The 14,694-nt window shown below is 36.2% G+C and overlaps 1 protein-coding gene across 8 annotated transcripts in view; it reads left to right on the top strand.

Moving 5' to 3' along the window:
- NBEA (neurobeachin) overlaps positions 1-14,694 on the top strand; it is a 629,474-nt gene that overhangs the window by 571,900 nt on the left and 42,880 nt on the right. For all 8 annotated transcript variants that reach the window (XM_061171071.1, XM_061171076.1, XM_061171075.1 and 5 more), the window contains one exon: positions 1,669-1,821. In XM_061171071.1, the coding sequence (XP_061027054.1) occupies positions 1,669-1,821 (153 nt within the window). The remainder of the gene's footprint in view (positions 1-1,668; positions 1,822-14,694) is intronic.

Raw genomic sequence — 14,694 nt, 5'->3', positions numbered from 1 at the left:
TTTCTCTCCTGTTCCATTGATCTATATTTCTGTTTTTGTGCCAGTACCATACTGTCTTGATTACTGTAGCTTTGTAGTATATTCTGAAGTCAGGGAGCCTGATTCCTCCAGCTCTGTTTTTCTTTCTCCAGATTGCTTTGGCTATTCAGGGTATTTTGTGTTTCCATACAAATTGTAAAATTTTTTGTTCTAGTTCTGTGAAAAATGCCATTGGTAATTTGATAAAGGGAACACTTTTGCGTATGCTTTTCTTGGGCTGAAGAATCCAGTTTATTTGAAGACCTCAGTGTCTGGTGTTTTTTTTTTTTTTTTGGTGGGGGTGGTTGTTTATTTTTTAGCTTTTCTATTTATCACTATGTATCCCAAAGTGAGGTTCAAATTTCGGGTACTATGCCATCTATGTCAGACATGTTACACAAGTAAATGTTCTTATGCTTTTCACAAATAAAGTTAATTTAACCCTCATCTTGATATTTGAAAAGATCAGTATTTTTTCATAGTATTGATGGTAAACATAAAACTACCGTGTTTTTTGTTTTCATTTCCTCAAGTTGTTTTGTTTTTTTTTTTTAAAAAAGGACAACAAATTAAAATTTTTAAGGTCAGTTCATTCCTGTATCATATTTATTCTAAAGTTACATAAACCAATATTAGACGTGCATCAAACACAAGTTTGCCTTGAACCCAGTTGTTAATGCCATACTTACATACAAGTAACACAAGTTATCTTTGCATTGAAGTTAAGAACTTAGTATTCAAGTGGGATGCATTAAATATTTAAACTTATTATATTGCATATCATCTCTTATTGTATTTAGTGGTAGGTATAAAAACAATTTATTATGCCAAATTATAAAATAAAACAATGAGTCTCTTCATAAAAATCATGTATTGTAATTGCCAGTGGAGTCAAAAAGAAAAGTAGAAGACATTACATGATTTTTAACCAATACTGGCAACAACTTTTTTCGAATTTGGATATTTTATTAATAGCATTTGGAAAAGTTTGTTGAACAGCATAGACTTGTAGGTATAGCTTTATATATTTGTTCACTGATACTATTGGGAATATTGTTGATTCTGTAACCCATTTCTCTTAACTAATTTGTGACAAGATAAGATTGAAAATCTTATAAACATAAATTATCAAACATATTGTTCAAGAAAAATGTTTGCCCTCTTTTCCTAGACTCCTATCTAAAGAAAATTAAATAAAGAATGGAACTAAGTAATAAAATATTGAATTTAAGTAAAGAAATTAATTCTGTTTATAGTTGTTATAAATTAATACTTTCATTCAACTGATTTTTTTTTTTCTTTTTTAAAATTTATTTATTTATTTATTTATTTTTGGCTGTGTTGGGTCTTCGTTTCTGTGCGAGGGCTTTCTCCAGTTGCGGTGAGCGGGGACCACTCTTCATCGCAGTGCGCAGGCCTCTCACTGTCGCGGCCTCTCTTGTTGCGGAGCACAGACTCCAGATGCGCAGGCTCAGCAGTTGTGGCTCACGGGCCTAGTTGCTCCGTGGCATGTGGGATCTTCCCAGACCAGGGCTCGAACCTGTGTCCCCTGCATTGGCAGGCGGATTCTCAACCACTGCGCCACCAGGGAAGCCCCCATTCAACTGATTTTTAAAATGGTTTAATATGCTACATTTTTATTCCTGGCAGGAACTAATTCCAGAGTTCTATTACCTACCGGAGATGTTTGTCAACAGTAATGGATATAATCTTGGAGTCAGAGAAGATGAAGTGGTGGTAAATGATGTTGATCTTCCCCCTTGGGCAAAAAAACCTGAAGACTTTGTACGGATCAACAGGATGGTAAGAGCGATTTTGTTTTTGCTTGAGCAGTCACAGGGAAGTAAAAAATATTCTGTAGTTTAGTTTTCAGCTACTAACAAATTGTCTTTTAACATCTATAAATACAAGGCTCAATTTTTGAGAAAAAAAAAGAAAGCATTTTACTGTTGTCTTTTGACAGCAGTTCTTTATTGTAGAGTGGATTTTCCTTTCATGAGGACTAATAAAGGAATGGTAATTCAGTTATATTTGCTCCCTTAGGAGAAGACAATCAGATGAGCATCTGTTGACTAATGTATTCTAAAATGGTCGAAATTAATGCCCATTCCTTATTTTTGTCTATTGGCTAAATCTGCACTCTTTTTTCACTCATAAAATACTCAAAACAAAATAATATACATTTAGAACATATTTGTATGTAGGAAATTATAAGCTGTGAAACATACCTTAAAATGTAATATACTTGACTAAGAGAACACCCATCTTGTAAACATTCTTAGATAGAAAATGTCATTACTTTTTAAATCTGTATGACAGATGTCTGGGTGTTCAAATAGAAAATGTGTAAATAGAATGTTTGCATGTGGTTATTTTATAGATCTTAATATATTTTATCCATATTTAAGGAGATTTTAATCTCAATGGGGTTACGGTATATGGAAATGAACCACTTTACCAAACAACGTCTCTAGTGTACTATTGTTCTTGGCCAATTGAGGAATTATATCAATAAAGCCTATGACCCCAAATATGTTTTTAACCCTGTTTCACTCCCAGTTTTTCCAGCTGTCCCATAAATATGTTTTATTTCGTTTTGACAGCTTATTTATTTGAATTAGAATCCAAATAAGGTCCACATACTGCAGTGGACCTCACATATCCCTCAGTCTCTTCTTTAGTAAGAGCTGTATAATTCACATATATCACACAGATACAATTCACATACCATACAAGTCAACCATTTAAAGTAAAGAAAAAAAAAATCAGTGGGTTTTAGTCTATTCACAGAGTTGTGCAACCATCACCACAGTCAATTATGAACAGTTTCATTACCCCATTAAGAAACCCAATACCCTTTAGCATCTCCCCCCACCCATTTTCCCCATTCCCCCAACCAGCCCTAGGCAACCACTAATCTGCTTTCTGTCTCTAAAGATTTGCCTATCCTGTTTATTTCGCATAAACAGGATCATACAATATGTGGTTCCTTCTTCTACCCCTCATTTTATGTCTCTTTTTGTCACTGTCAGTCACATGCTCCCTTCAATTTTAGAGCTATTTTTCTGTCTCCAAGAAATATTTTACTTTTAATACACTTTATTTTAGAAAGCTGGTACTGAGACAGTAGACCTATGTTTAAAGTTACTGTATAGATAATCTATAATCTAGTCTCCCTCTGAGGTAGTATCATGTAGTACATAAATTTTATACAGGATTTCTCTCACTTCTCAATCTGGAAATTGGCACTTTCAGGTATATGGCATAATCTCACACCATCTTCTTGAACAATAGATTATCTCTTCAATTTATCTTTTTAATGTGAAGGATTTATACTTTAGTGATGCATACTTCTACAGTCTATACTTATTTTTAGAACTGGTTGTTTATTATTATCACAATACCCTTACATACTTGAATACTGGCTATGATATCAGTGTAAGGATACCAGATCCACAAACTCAACCCTGGAACCCACTACATACTGAGTTGTGTCTGAGATGTGTCTCTCAGTCACATCATTTCACTGTATATTTCTAGAGCCAAGAACTGTGCCTGCAAGAGTAGTTAGTCACCAGATATTTGCTGTTATGAATGATTGAATGAATCACATGGGGTAATAATCTTAATGATTTTAGCATGTTGTCTAGTTAGGTCCAAACTAGTGAAACGAAATGAATCCTTCACTCAGGCAGGCAAAGTAACAAAAATTGTTGGACCAAATTTTCTCTTGCTCTGATTAAACACAGGTTTTTATATGGCTGCTAACAATTAATAAATGCCAGGTGGTTATATTGGAAAGAATACTTGGGGTTTAAAAGTTTCCTGGTTCTTGAATCTGAGCTCTGCCATTTACTAGCTTCATTGCCCTGAGTAAATTATGGAGTATCTCTGGTTCTCATATTTCTCAGCTGTAAAGTGAGACTACCTTATGAGTGTTTTAAAAAAATCATTATTTGTGATAAAATTCACTTGTACAATTTAATGATTTTTAGCAAATTTACAGAGTTGTGTGACCATCACCAAAATCTAATTTTAGAACATTTCTTTTGCCCCAGAATTATCCTGTGCCCACTTCCAGCCCCAGACAATCATTAGTCTACCTTCTCTCTCCATAGGTTTTCCTCTTCAGGACATTTTTCTTAAATAGACCCATACAATATGTGTTCTTTTGTGTTTGACGTCTTTCACTTAGCATAGTTTTTGAGATTTATCCATGTTGTAGCGTATATCAGTTTTTGTTCCTCTTTTTGCATAATGATAGTCCACTGTACGGATATACCACATTTTGTTTATCCATTCATCAGTTGATGAACTTTTGAGTTGTTTCCACTTTTTGGCTGTTATTAATAATTCTACTATGAATGTTCACATAGAAGTCTCTATATGGACATGTGTTTTCCTTGCTTTGGGGTATATACCTAGTGGTAGAATTTCTGAGTCATGTAGTAAATTTATATTTAGCTTTTTAAGAAATTAACTCTTTTGCAAAGTGACTGTGTATCTTACATTCCCAATAGCAATGTATGACTGTTCCAGTTCCTCCACATCTTCACCAACACTTGTTACTGTCTGTTTTTTTTTTTATTATAGCCATTATTGTGGATGTGAAGTAATATCTCATTACAATTTTAATTTGCATTTCCCTGGTGACTGATGATGTTGAGAATCTCTTCATGTGTTTATTGGATGCTAAAACATTTTTAGATATATTTTAATAAACATCAGGTAATGATTCATTATAGATACAACTTCTGTGTTCCTCATTAATGAAAAAGTTTAAACACCCCCAGAATTAGTAATTTTATTAATGATATGCCTGATTGAAAAAGAAAAAGCAGTTGTGTTTCTAAACACAAATCCCCAGGGCAGCATCATGCACAGAATTTTTTTAATGTAGGGAAAGATGATTATTATGGATGAGAAATTATCAGATAGTTATTACTGATATAAACTGAACAAGCAGGACTGTACAGTCTTGACTAAACCTGCAGAAAAATCACAGTGCTTCATTCATCTAGTAGGTTGGGTACTAATGCAGTCCAGCTAAATAAACTTACCAAATAAATGAAGTTTCTAGATGTTTATAGCTAAGTGAGAACTTTTTTGAACCCTGTTGTGGTTGTTGTTCTAAAATGTATTACTATTTGGTTTTCTACCCTCTTATACAAAGGATGAAACTTCTCTTTATTATCATAAGTACCCATTATTCTGTGAAGTGATATAATTCCATATCTATTCTTTTTCTATTTTCTTCTTTAGATTGTTAGCTCTCATCATACTTTCCTTTAATGGCCATAGTGATTCGAATTTTTCTTATAATCTCTAGTCTACAAAATCAGACAATCAAACTTATCAAGGCCTTATGATAAACAAGAGTCAGTCGAGTGCTAACAGAGGCCCTAGGGGAAGTGTAAACTTTATAGCTTTGGAGGAGAGTGACTGTCTTCTACCTCAGGTTTCACTGGCCATTGTTTGATCAATTCCAGATGTGGGAGTTGGTACTCAAACGTGAAGTGACAAAACCCTCCCTTAGTAAGTGGAATGTTACTCTAGACAGCACCCCGTTTATACCTCTTTTTACGTATAAAGAGTTACATGATGAGGCTAGGACATTCTCCTTTCTTCCAGGGTGTAGTTGCTTACAGTTTTTTTCTCTGCTTTCCTCATTCCAAGACTTACAGCTGACAACTGCTGCACAGGAGGTTGGATACCCTAATCTTAGTCACCATACCCCGTATCCCAGTGGTGGTCCTGAGTCATCCCAATATGACGGCTGACCAAGATAAAATAATGGCAGTAGTGCTTATAACCTATGCCATCTATTGATTGTTTATTATTTGTCAAATACTGTGCTAGAGCTTCAGATGAAATATTCTTTTAATCCTCAAAAAGTCTTCTGAAATGAGAATTATACTGAAACTCAGTGAGGTAAATTACTTTGTCAAAGATCACCTACTTATCAGAGTGGCAGTGTTCCTACCCACGGTCTCCAGGCTCGAGTGAGTAGTGACTTGAGGAGCTGTGGAGAGGGAGAGGGAAAGAAGGAGGGAAGGAAACATGTCTTCTAACTAGAAGCCAGTACCTTGGGGCCAGCAGAAGAAAAGACAGAGATAAGAGGGAATTGACCCCAAACCAGCAGCGTGTTCCAGCCTCAACAGCTAAGCAGACCTGACTTTCTGTGATCCTGTTTCTAACTCTTTATCCCCGGAGTCCTCACCCCATAAGACTTCCTTTCCCAGCCAGTAAAAGCTCGGTTTAGAGCTGAGGAAGTCCCAAGTCCCACCACCCAGTGGGTGTTGGAAGAAGTCTATCTTCCAACTCTACAAAATGGAGGAAATGGCATTATTTTACATTAGTTTACATGTTAAACTTTATAGTCACACACAGGATTTGAGACCCAGAGCAGACCTTTATTTGAATAAGCAGACTGAGACGCAGAAAGGCAAAGTGACTGACCCCAGGTCTGGACCCAAGTGCCTTTTCTTACTTACCGTGCCTGGCATCACACGTTGGCACTCTGAATGTCATGTCCCCTATGCCCATTTACAGACTTTAAAAGTTCACCTATATTTTAAACAAAATATGGCTTTATAGATCGACTTGAGAACCAATCCAGATTAGACTAATACTGTTTCTACTGCAATATATGTTCCAAACACCAAATTATAAAGCACTTTGAAATACAACCTGTGTGTCATTTGCAAACTATCTGTATCTAAGCATGGATGACCTCCAAACACCTAATTTGACTCAGACTTACGATTCAGATGTAATCAGTGACACTCTGGCTTATCTTATTATTCATGCGATCACCACATAAGAGTTTTTAGAAATCCCTTTTCCTTAGAAATACCTAATTCTCACAAAATGGTCTCATATCATTTGGGTTTTAAGAGAATTAGCAGATTATTCATTGAAAGATACAGCCTGAGAAAGGATAATAACACTGTAAAAACAATTTAAACTCTAAAATAGATTTTTCCCTCTTATTTTAAGAGAGAATAAAATACACAAAGGCAAATTTTGAGTAATAAATTATTTTTCATGTATTTATAGTTGATCAGAGTACTTCTATTGCACATAAATATAATATAATAAATAATTTACTCCTGGTCCTAACATTACCAGTTCAAGAGCTGACTTCTGTTTATGCACCTCTTATCTCTTATATTTTGTCTTTCTAAGAGCTGAAGCACTGCTGAGCAAACTTTAAGTCCGAATACAGTGCTTCTTCAAAATAAATCTCACTATTTAGTATCACTGTAAACACATTCATTGACCTTTGTGTTCAGCGTACTAGGAACTACAAGGATTGCATATGATACGGTGAAGTAACTGTTCCTCAAAGATTTGCTTTCATCTGTTCAAAAGAATAAGTTTTTATAACTAAAGTATGACAGATAAATACTTGTGCGTTTCTGAAAATGTCATAAAACATTTTCAGAAATCAATGGTACATTTTTATTGTAAGTAATAAGTTAGTTCCAACTTGGCTTCATGAAGAAATGAAAGAAGCAAGGCACTTTTTTTCTCTATTCAAAACCAAATTCTTGGTACCTTGTAGGCATTATGAATTTGGTAAGACTTGTGAACTAAACCTTTACTCCATGGAATGAAAGGTTTTACACAAAATTCTGCTTATTTGGGAAAATTAAACTGCCCCAGTCTTGGTTCCCTGGGACACCAGGAGGCAATGACAGGTTAAATTGATCCTGTGTAGCAAGTGCCTAGCCAACACGTAATAGGTGGCTTGAGAACTGGTTATTCTTTGTCTCCTTTCCCTGGGTTTTCCTTGAAGGGACTCTACAGAATAGAAAGGGAAAGCTACCATGTGTATCAAAAGATTCTATGTCTATAGCTGCCATTCTTGCTGCATCAGAATTGAGCTAAAGGGCAGACGCAAGCTGCTGCCTATGGGAAGAGTGTTAAAGCGTCAGAGCTATCAAAAGACACGTTACAAAATGTAGCCGTGTGTGTCTACAGCTGCTCTCCTGTCTCAGTGTCTCCTGTACTGCTTTTCTTTAACTTGAAGTTTTCCTTCACAGCACCCTATGTATGGTTTCCTTTGCTCCAACCTCTGGTCCATTTTCCCATCATACTGATGGGAAATGATCATACTGATATTATGAAGAAATAAGGTCAGCCATCTGTGTTAAAACTGGAAAATGTAATCAATTATCTACCTATCTTCTTTTTTTGCTGAAGAAATATTTACTTGTTGAATATTTCTATAATTACCTGGGTTATAATATAAAATATAGAAGTCTTTAAATTTTCATAAGTTTTCCATAAATTCCATGAATACAGCATCCACCTTTTATTATTATTTTGTAGCATTGAAAGTTTCTAACTTTATACTGGCTGGGTAGCTCATACAGGATTTAGTGCTTATGAAATGGAATGGGTTTAGAGAAAATGCGCTCTGGTATATTTATAATTTGGACTGGGATTATCTTCCGTTATTTGATGGAGTTCTTTGTAATGAGACTAAAGTATAAAATGAAAATGTCATATAGCCCAAAGAAATGACATTCACAGTGGTAAAAAAGCCTTTGGTTCTTGGGTGGATTAGTATTCTGTATCCGTACAAAGGAGCATTCCCTCCTTCTTCTCTCAAGCTGTCATTAAGAAATTCAAGGCAAAGATGACAAAAATAATGTTATAAAAAGGGATGATATCATTGATTATAAATGATCAGCTTCATTATCCCATGCCAGCAATTAAAAAGGCATTTGATGCATTTGTAGACGCCTTTACGTGCTGACAACCTCATTAACTTTTCTTATTTTTTTTAAAATGAAACAATACTTTGAATTTTTAATGATGTACTTCTTTTAGTCCGTTGTTTTTTTTATTTATAGACAACAATATATATAATTGGTTAGAGTTGTTTGTATTTTGTAAATATGACAAGGTTTGTGTTTCACTGAAGAACTGTGAAATTCAAAATTTGGTTTCATTAGCAAACCTGGAAAAGTGATAGAGACACTTTTAGTAGACATTTCAATAAATTCTCAGTGCATTGAGTTCATACATCAAGAACTGGTTTAATTTATCCACACGAAGCTAGGCTGATTGCGACCGACTCAGTCATGAAACATTAATAAAGCACTGTGTTCAGTTCTAACATGATTATAATCTGACCTCCTCACGAAGGGCAGAAATAGAAAGTATGTCTGATAGCATTACCTTAATGCTGGGTTCATCAATCATAATCTGCCCTTTTTAAAAATTTGTTTTAGAAAAAGGCCAGTCTCGGATGTGCACGACTCATCTCTCCAGCCCTCTGCCCGGCATGTTCCTGGTGCCGTGGGACCAGGCGTAGGCCGTTCTGTCTGCAGGGCGGGGCGCAGCGCGCTGAGGCAGAGAGCACAGTGGGGTGTGGTTTTGCTTTGACTGTATTACATCCTTTATTAGATTCTCACTTTGTAAGGAAAAAGTCTCTTTTGTGATAGGTAAAAATGTGCATTTAGGGTATATTGTACTGAAAAAATACCTTGCTCAAAAACGAAGTTTAAGCAAATAGCATAACATAAGAATTGTTGGAAGTCTTTGGCAGCATCTTAAAATATTGAGATGGAAAAAGTATATATATTGCAATAGATATCTTGTATGTGAGTGCCTGCCCTGCCACCTGTTAGCCGGGGCACTCTGGGCGGATAAGGCGTCCTTATCTCTTGGAGCTTCACAGTCTTCCTTATCTCTGAAACTGGGGATTTGCTCATTACATAAACCTTTATTGAGAGCCAGTTCTGAGGAAGGTATTATGGAAAACACAAAGAAGAGTTGGCCATGAATCCTACTCTAAATAAGGCTAGAGTAAAGCAGAGAAATCCCTTCATTTACCCCCATCATTGAGGGCTTGTTACTGCCTTCATACTGCTCTAGGCTCTGGAGACACAAGCGTGAGCCACGCAGGCAGTGGCCTTCAGGAGCTCACACTTTAGTTAGGAACCCGCATGAATAAACATACAGCCTCAGTCAACGCTCAGTCAACAGATCCTTGTTGAGCGTTGCAGGCGCTCTTTTACGTGTTTGGAGTATACCGGTGAACCAACAGACAAAGATCTTGGCCCTCATGGAGCTTACTTTTGATCAAAGAGAGACAGACAATAAACAGAAATTAATAAGTAAAATATCTAGAATGTTAGCAGGTGATCAATACTGTGGAAAAAAGAAGTGCAAAGCAAGGGGATCAGAAATACAGGGGTGGATGGTCAGGATCCCCTCACTGTGATGGTGAGACTTGAACTAAGACCTGAAGGACGTGAGAGAGTGACCCAGAGACTCTTCCTCTCCTGGGGAAAGAGCAGTGAAGGCAGAGAGAACATCCGAGCCAAGGCCCTGTGGCAGGGGTGTGCTTGGCAAGGAAGCCAGTGGGCTGGGGTAGGATAAACACGGAGCGCACAGTAGGAGGAGAGGACTGAGTGGTAACAGATGCAAATCACATACGGCCTTGAAGGCCATTGAAACACTTTGCATTTTTACTCTGAGTGAAATCAAGAGTTGTTGCAGTGCTTTAAGCAGACAGAGTTCTACGATTTTGCTCTGCTGTGAAAGGATCACTTGGGCTGCAGTGATGGGAATGAACTGTTGAGGCACAGGGTAGCCTCAGGCACGTCTGTTAGGAGGTATTGTGAGAGATGATGGTGGCTTGGACCAGCGTGGTAGCAGTGAAGGTAGTAAGAAATTAATCAATTCTCTATGTATTTTAAAGTTAGAGACAACATTTTCCCTCTGCAACTTCCTAGTAGTGACCTTTTTCCCCTTAGGTTTCTCTAGTCCTATAGAGCCAGGTAAAGGAAGGGTGGGGGCCAAGTGTGCTGAGTGGTGATGGCTAGAGCAGCAGAGATGGATTACTTTCTAGAAGAAGTAATTCTTCTGGAAAAAGAATGGGGTGGGGAATAACTCTAATATCATCGTATTAGAGTTTTAGCAGAAATTCGAGCAGCAGGAAAAGCCCAAGTCAACATGTTTATCTTCCACCAAACTGTGATCTTTTTGAGGACGTGGCATACTTATTCATCTGTATATCCTCCAAGGCTAGCATCTGACATGTGGTAGGTGGTCAGTAATTTGGGGCTGGAGAGAGTTTAGGCTGTATTCACCTTGATTATTTGCATTTCAGTGGGATGTGTTCCTGGAGATCAGAGATTTTGTCTTGTTTCTCACAGTATCCCTGGGGCCTAGAATAATTCCTGGCACATGAGAGGTGCTCCATATTGAATGAATGAATGATGAACGAACGAATAAACGAATGACTGATCCCTCTGTTTGAGATCATCTTCCCTCAGATGTCCTTACAGTTCACTTCCTCATTGTAGTCCTTAGTTGTCACAAACTCAAGGAAGCTTTCTCTGACTTCCTCCTCTCAATTAGCAATCCCCTCCCCATCCATACATACCTCTTAACTTTCTTTCCTGTCTTTCTCCTTTCCTTAGCATTTATCACCTTCAGACATACTCTCTTACTAATTACTAGTCTCTCCCCACTACAATGTAAACTTTCTGACAGGGATTTTGGTTTCATGTATTCACTGCTGTGATCCTAGGGTCTAGAATAGTGTTTGGCCCATAGCAGATGGTCAGTCAATACTTGCTGAATGAATGAATGAATGAATTTCCCACCCCCACCCTCACTTCCTGACATTTCTTTTCTTCCTTCTTGTGACCAACATATCTTTCTCATTGCTTAAATAATCAGCCAATAAATATTTATTAAATAGCTATCATTTAATGCTGAGTTAGGAGCTATAGGAAATGTAAAAGCAGCATTAAGTATAGTCCCTAAGTTCCAAATGCTTGGATTCTAATTGAGAATATAGTATGGCATGTTTGAAACAATTAAGTGTTAATTGGTAATAACCCCATTCCCTTTGTCTAGCACTTTACAATGTATATGCAAATTGATTTTCACAAGTAAATTTGTATACATTATTTACTACATTAAACAGGAGGGTACCGATGGTAAGTGTCATAGAAATTCATAGAAGACTTCAGAGACTGTGAGCTGGAGAACTCAGGAAGCAGACCTTGGACTTGAGTGAGGATGGCTGGGACATGAAGAAGGAGCAGGAGGGTGAAATGCTTTCATGTTAAGGTGAAAGGAGCAACAAAGGTTCAGAGGTCATACCAGCTGCTGTGTGCCGGGGCTGTAAACTGTGCTGCTGGAGCCAAGAATTTGTATCTAGAAGCCCAAAGAAGTCATGGGGGAGTGTCGAATCAAGGTTTGAAAGTCCTTAGGGGTCAGGTAAAGTTTACACTGAATGTGTTATGCTAGGAGGAACCTTGGAAGATGTGAAATCGAGGATGACAGTAAGAGCATGATGGTTTCAAAAGTCTGTTCCACCAGCAGGGTGCAAGCCCCGGAGTAGAGGAAGAGGTTAAAGTCTATTGCAGTAGCCAACGTGGAGAGCAATGAGGGCTAAGACTAGGATGGTGCTAGTGGGAATGGAAAAGAATCCACTATATTATACACCCAGGAAGCAATCAAGTAAGAGAATAATTTAAGCCCCCCAAAATAAACATTTAAAACAACTATGTTACCTTTATTTAAAATAATTAAATCTTTCACTGGGTAATAGCTATAATTTCAATTTAATCATGAAGAGAAGCCAGTATAGACACTACAGAAGAAGTAGCAATGTGATTTTCTAATTGTCCACTGGAATATATGCAACTCTATTTGGAGAATTTTTTCAATATCAGAAGCAGATTTTTGAAGCAACAAGAGAAAGGGCTTGCAAATGTTCTTGGTCTGGTCTAGAAGGAGAGAGAGAAATTCAGTATTCTTAAATAAAAGAATTCTGGAGAAAACAAAATTCTCTCCTCACAGTTAATTCCACTAGCCTAGTTTCCTTTCTCATAAGTTTCTGAGCTGCTTTGTCCTAAACCTGTTAGAGAAAGAATTCTCTACGTTCTAATACCCATGGGACAATATTGAAATTAGATATTAGGTAACTATTATTCATCTAAGAGATATCCTCTCTGGTTTAAATCTCATTCTTTATTTCCTTCCTCCCAGATCCCCAGGGTAGAATTATGGATTGGGAATTGGTTTATCTAGGCTTAAAGCAATTGCTTATGCTCTTAGGTATGCAAGGAGAGGGTAAAGCAAGCTATTAAGACCATTATAACCCTAATAGCTTAGTAATCAAGTATTTCTTTCTATTTTTCAATTGTGAGTGTTTGCAATAAAATCTTGTTTCAAAGTCCAAAACAGGTTTGTGCATGAAAACATAGTTCTAAAACGAACAAATAAGCAGATAGCATGCATTTACTAACAGATTAATACTGTTTAGAATACAGTTAAGTCTCAGTGTCAGGTTTCAGCTTTAGATAGGTGTTTATGCTTTAATTATGTGAAATCTAAAATTCAATTCTTAGATATGCATTTGATTTAGAACCAGATTTAGCTTTTAAATGTTATAACTGGATTTTCTTTGTTTTCTGCAGTGACTAGCAAGACAGACAGCCTCTGTAAGACTATCTGTTTAATCTACTACCTTATTGTTCCTTTGTCATTTAATTTTATAACCCCCCAAAAAAAAACCTGAGGCAAAATTATTTTTTGATTGTTTGTTTGTTTGTTGATTCACTCTGCTACCTAACATATAGAATAGAATAGGGTAACTGTAGACATAGAAATTTTTTAATTTAATTAAAGATTATTATAGATAGCCATGAACTAATAAGTTTTAAAACTGAGATGAAGTGGATAAATGTCTAGAAAAATATAAAACATCAAAATTGACACCAGAAGACTTATAAGCCTTAAAGAAATTTAAATAGTAAATCCTCCCAGCCCCCAAAATATCCAAGGCCATATTATTTTGCAGGTGAATTCTACCAAATTTTCAAGAGATAAGGAATTCATTTCTTCTGCACATTATTCCAGAAAACATAATAAGCCATCCAGCTCATTTTATGAGGCTACTGTGATCTTGATTCCAGAGTAGAGGGAAGTAAAGGAAAAAAGAAATAAAGCCATTTCAAGTATGGATATAAATACAAAGACTGTAAATAAAATGCTATCTAACAACCCATTTGTTAAATACATGGTGTGTGTGTGTGTGTGTGTGTGTGTGCGTTTGTGTGTGTGTGTTTTGACCCTTTTAAGATCAGGAAAAAGACAGTGATGTTTCATGTCACCACTGTTGTTTAATACAGTTCTCAAGGTTGAGAACAATTATATAAGAAAAATAAAGAAGTTAACTAGTAAGAGTTGCCAGGAACACAGTCACCTTATAAAAATCAATAGCATTTTTCTACATCATTAATAATGGAGTTTAAAATATAATTTTTAAAATATTATAGTTGCATCAAAACTTATGAACTGACTGGGAATTAACTTAACCAAGAATACCCATGTCCTTTACGGTGAAAATATTAATTTTTAAATCTAATATGGTACATAGAAAATGATCTGTATAAATAAAGAGACATTCTGAGACCTTAGATGGGAAAACCTAATATCAATTTTCCCAAATTACTCTATAAATTTATTGGAATCCCAATCAAAATTATTTTGATGTATCTATACACTTATTGTAAAAGTTATAGGGAAGAATAAAGGTCCACAAATAGCTGAGTTGACTCTCAAAAGAATAAATCTACCAGATATTAAGATATATAAGAAATAAAGATAACAATAGAAATAAAAGGTGCAAAGAGC

The sequence above is a fragment of the Eubalaena glacialis genome, chromosome 16, assembly GCF_028564815.1.
Source record: "Eubalaena glacialis isolate mEubGla1 chromosome 16, mEubGla1.1.hap2.+ XY, whole genome shotgun sequence".
NCBI classification, from domain to species: Eukaryota; Metazoa; Chordata; class Mammalia; order Artiodactyla; family Balaenidae; genus Eubalaena; species Eubalaena glacialis.
Note: the sequence above shows the minus strand (reverse complement) of the source record. Positions and strands in the feature narration are given on the sequence as shown.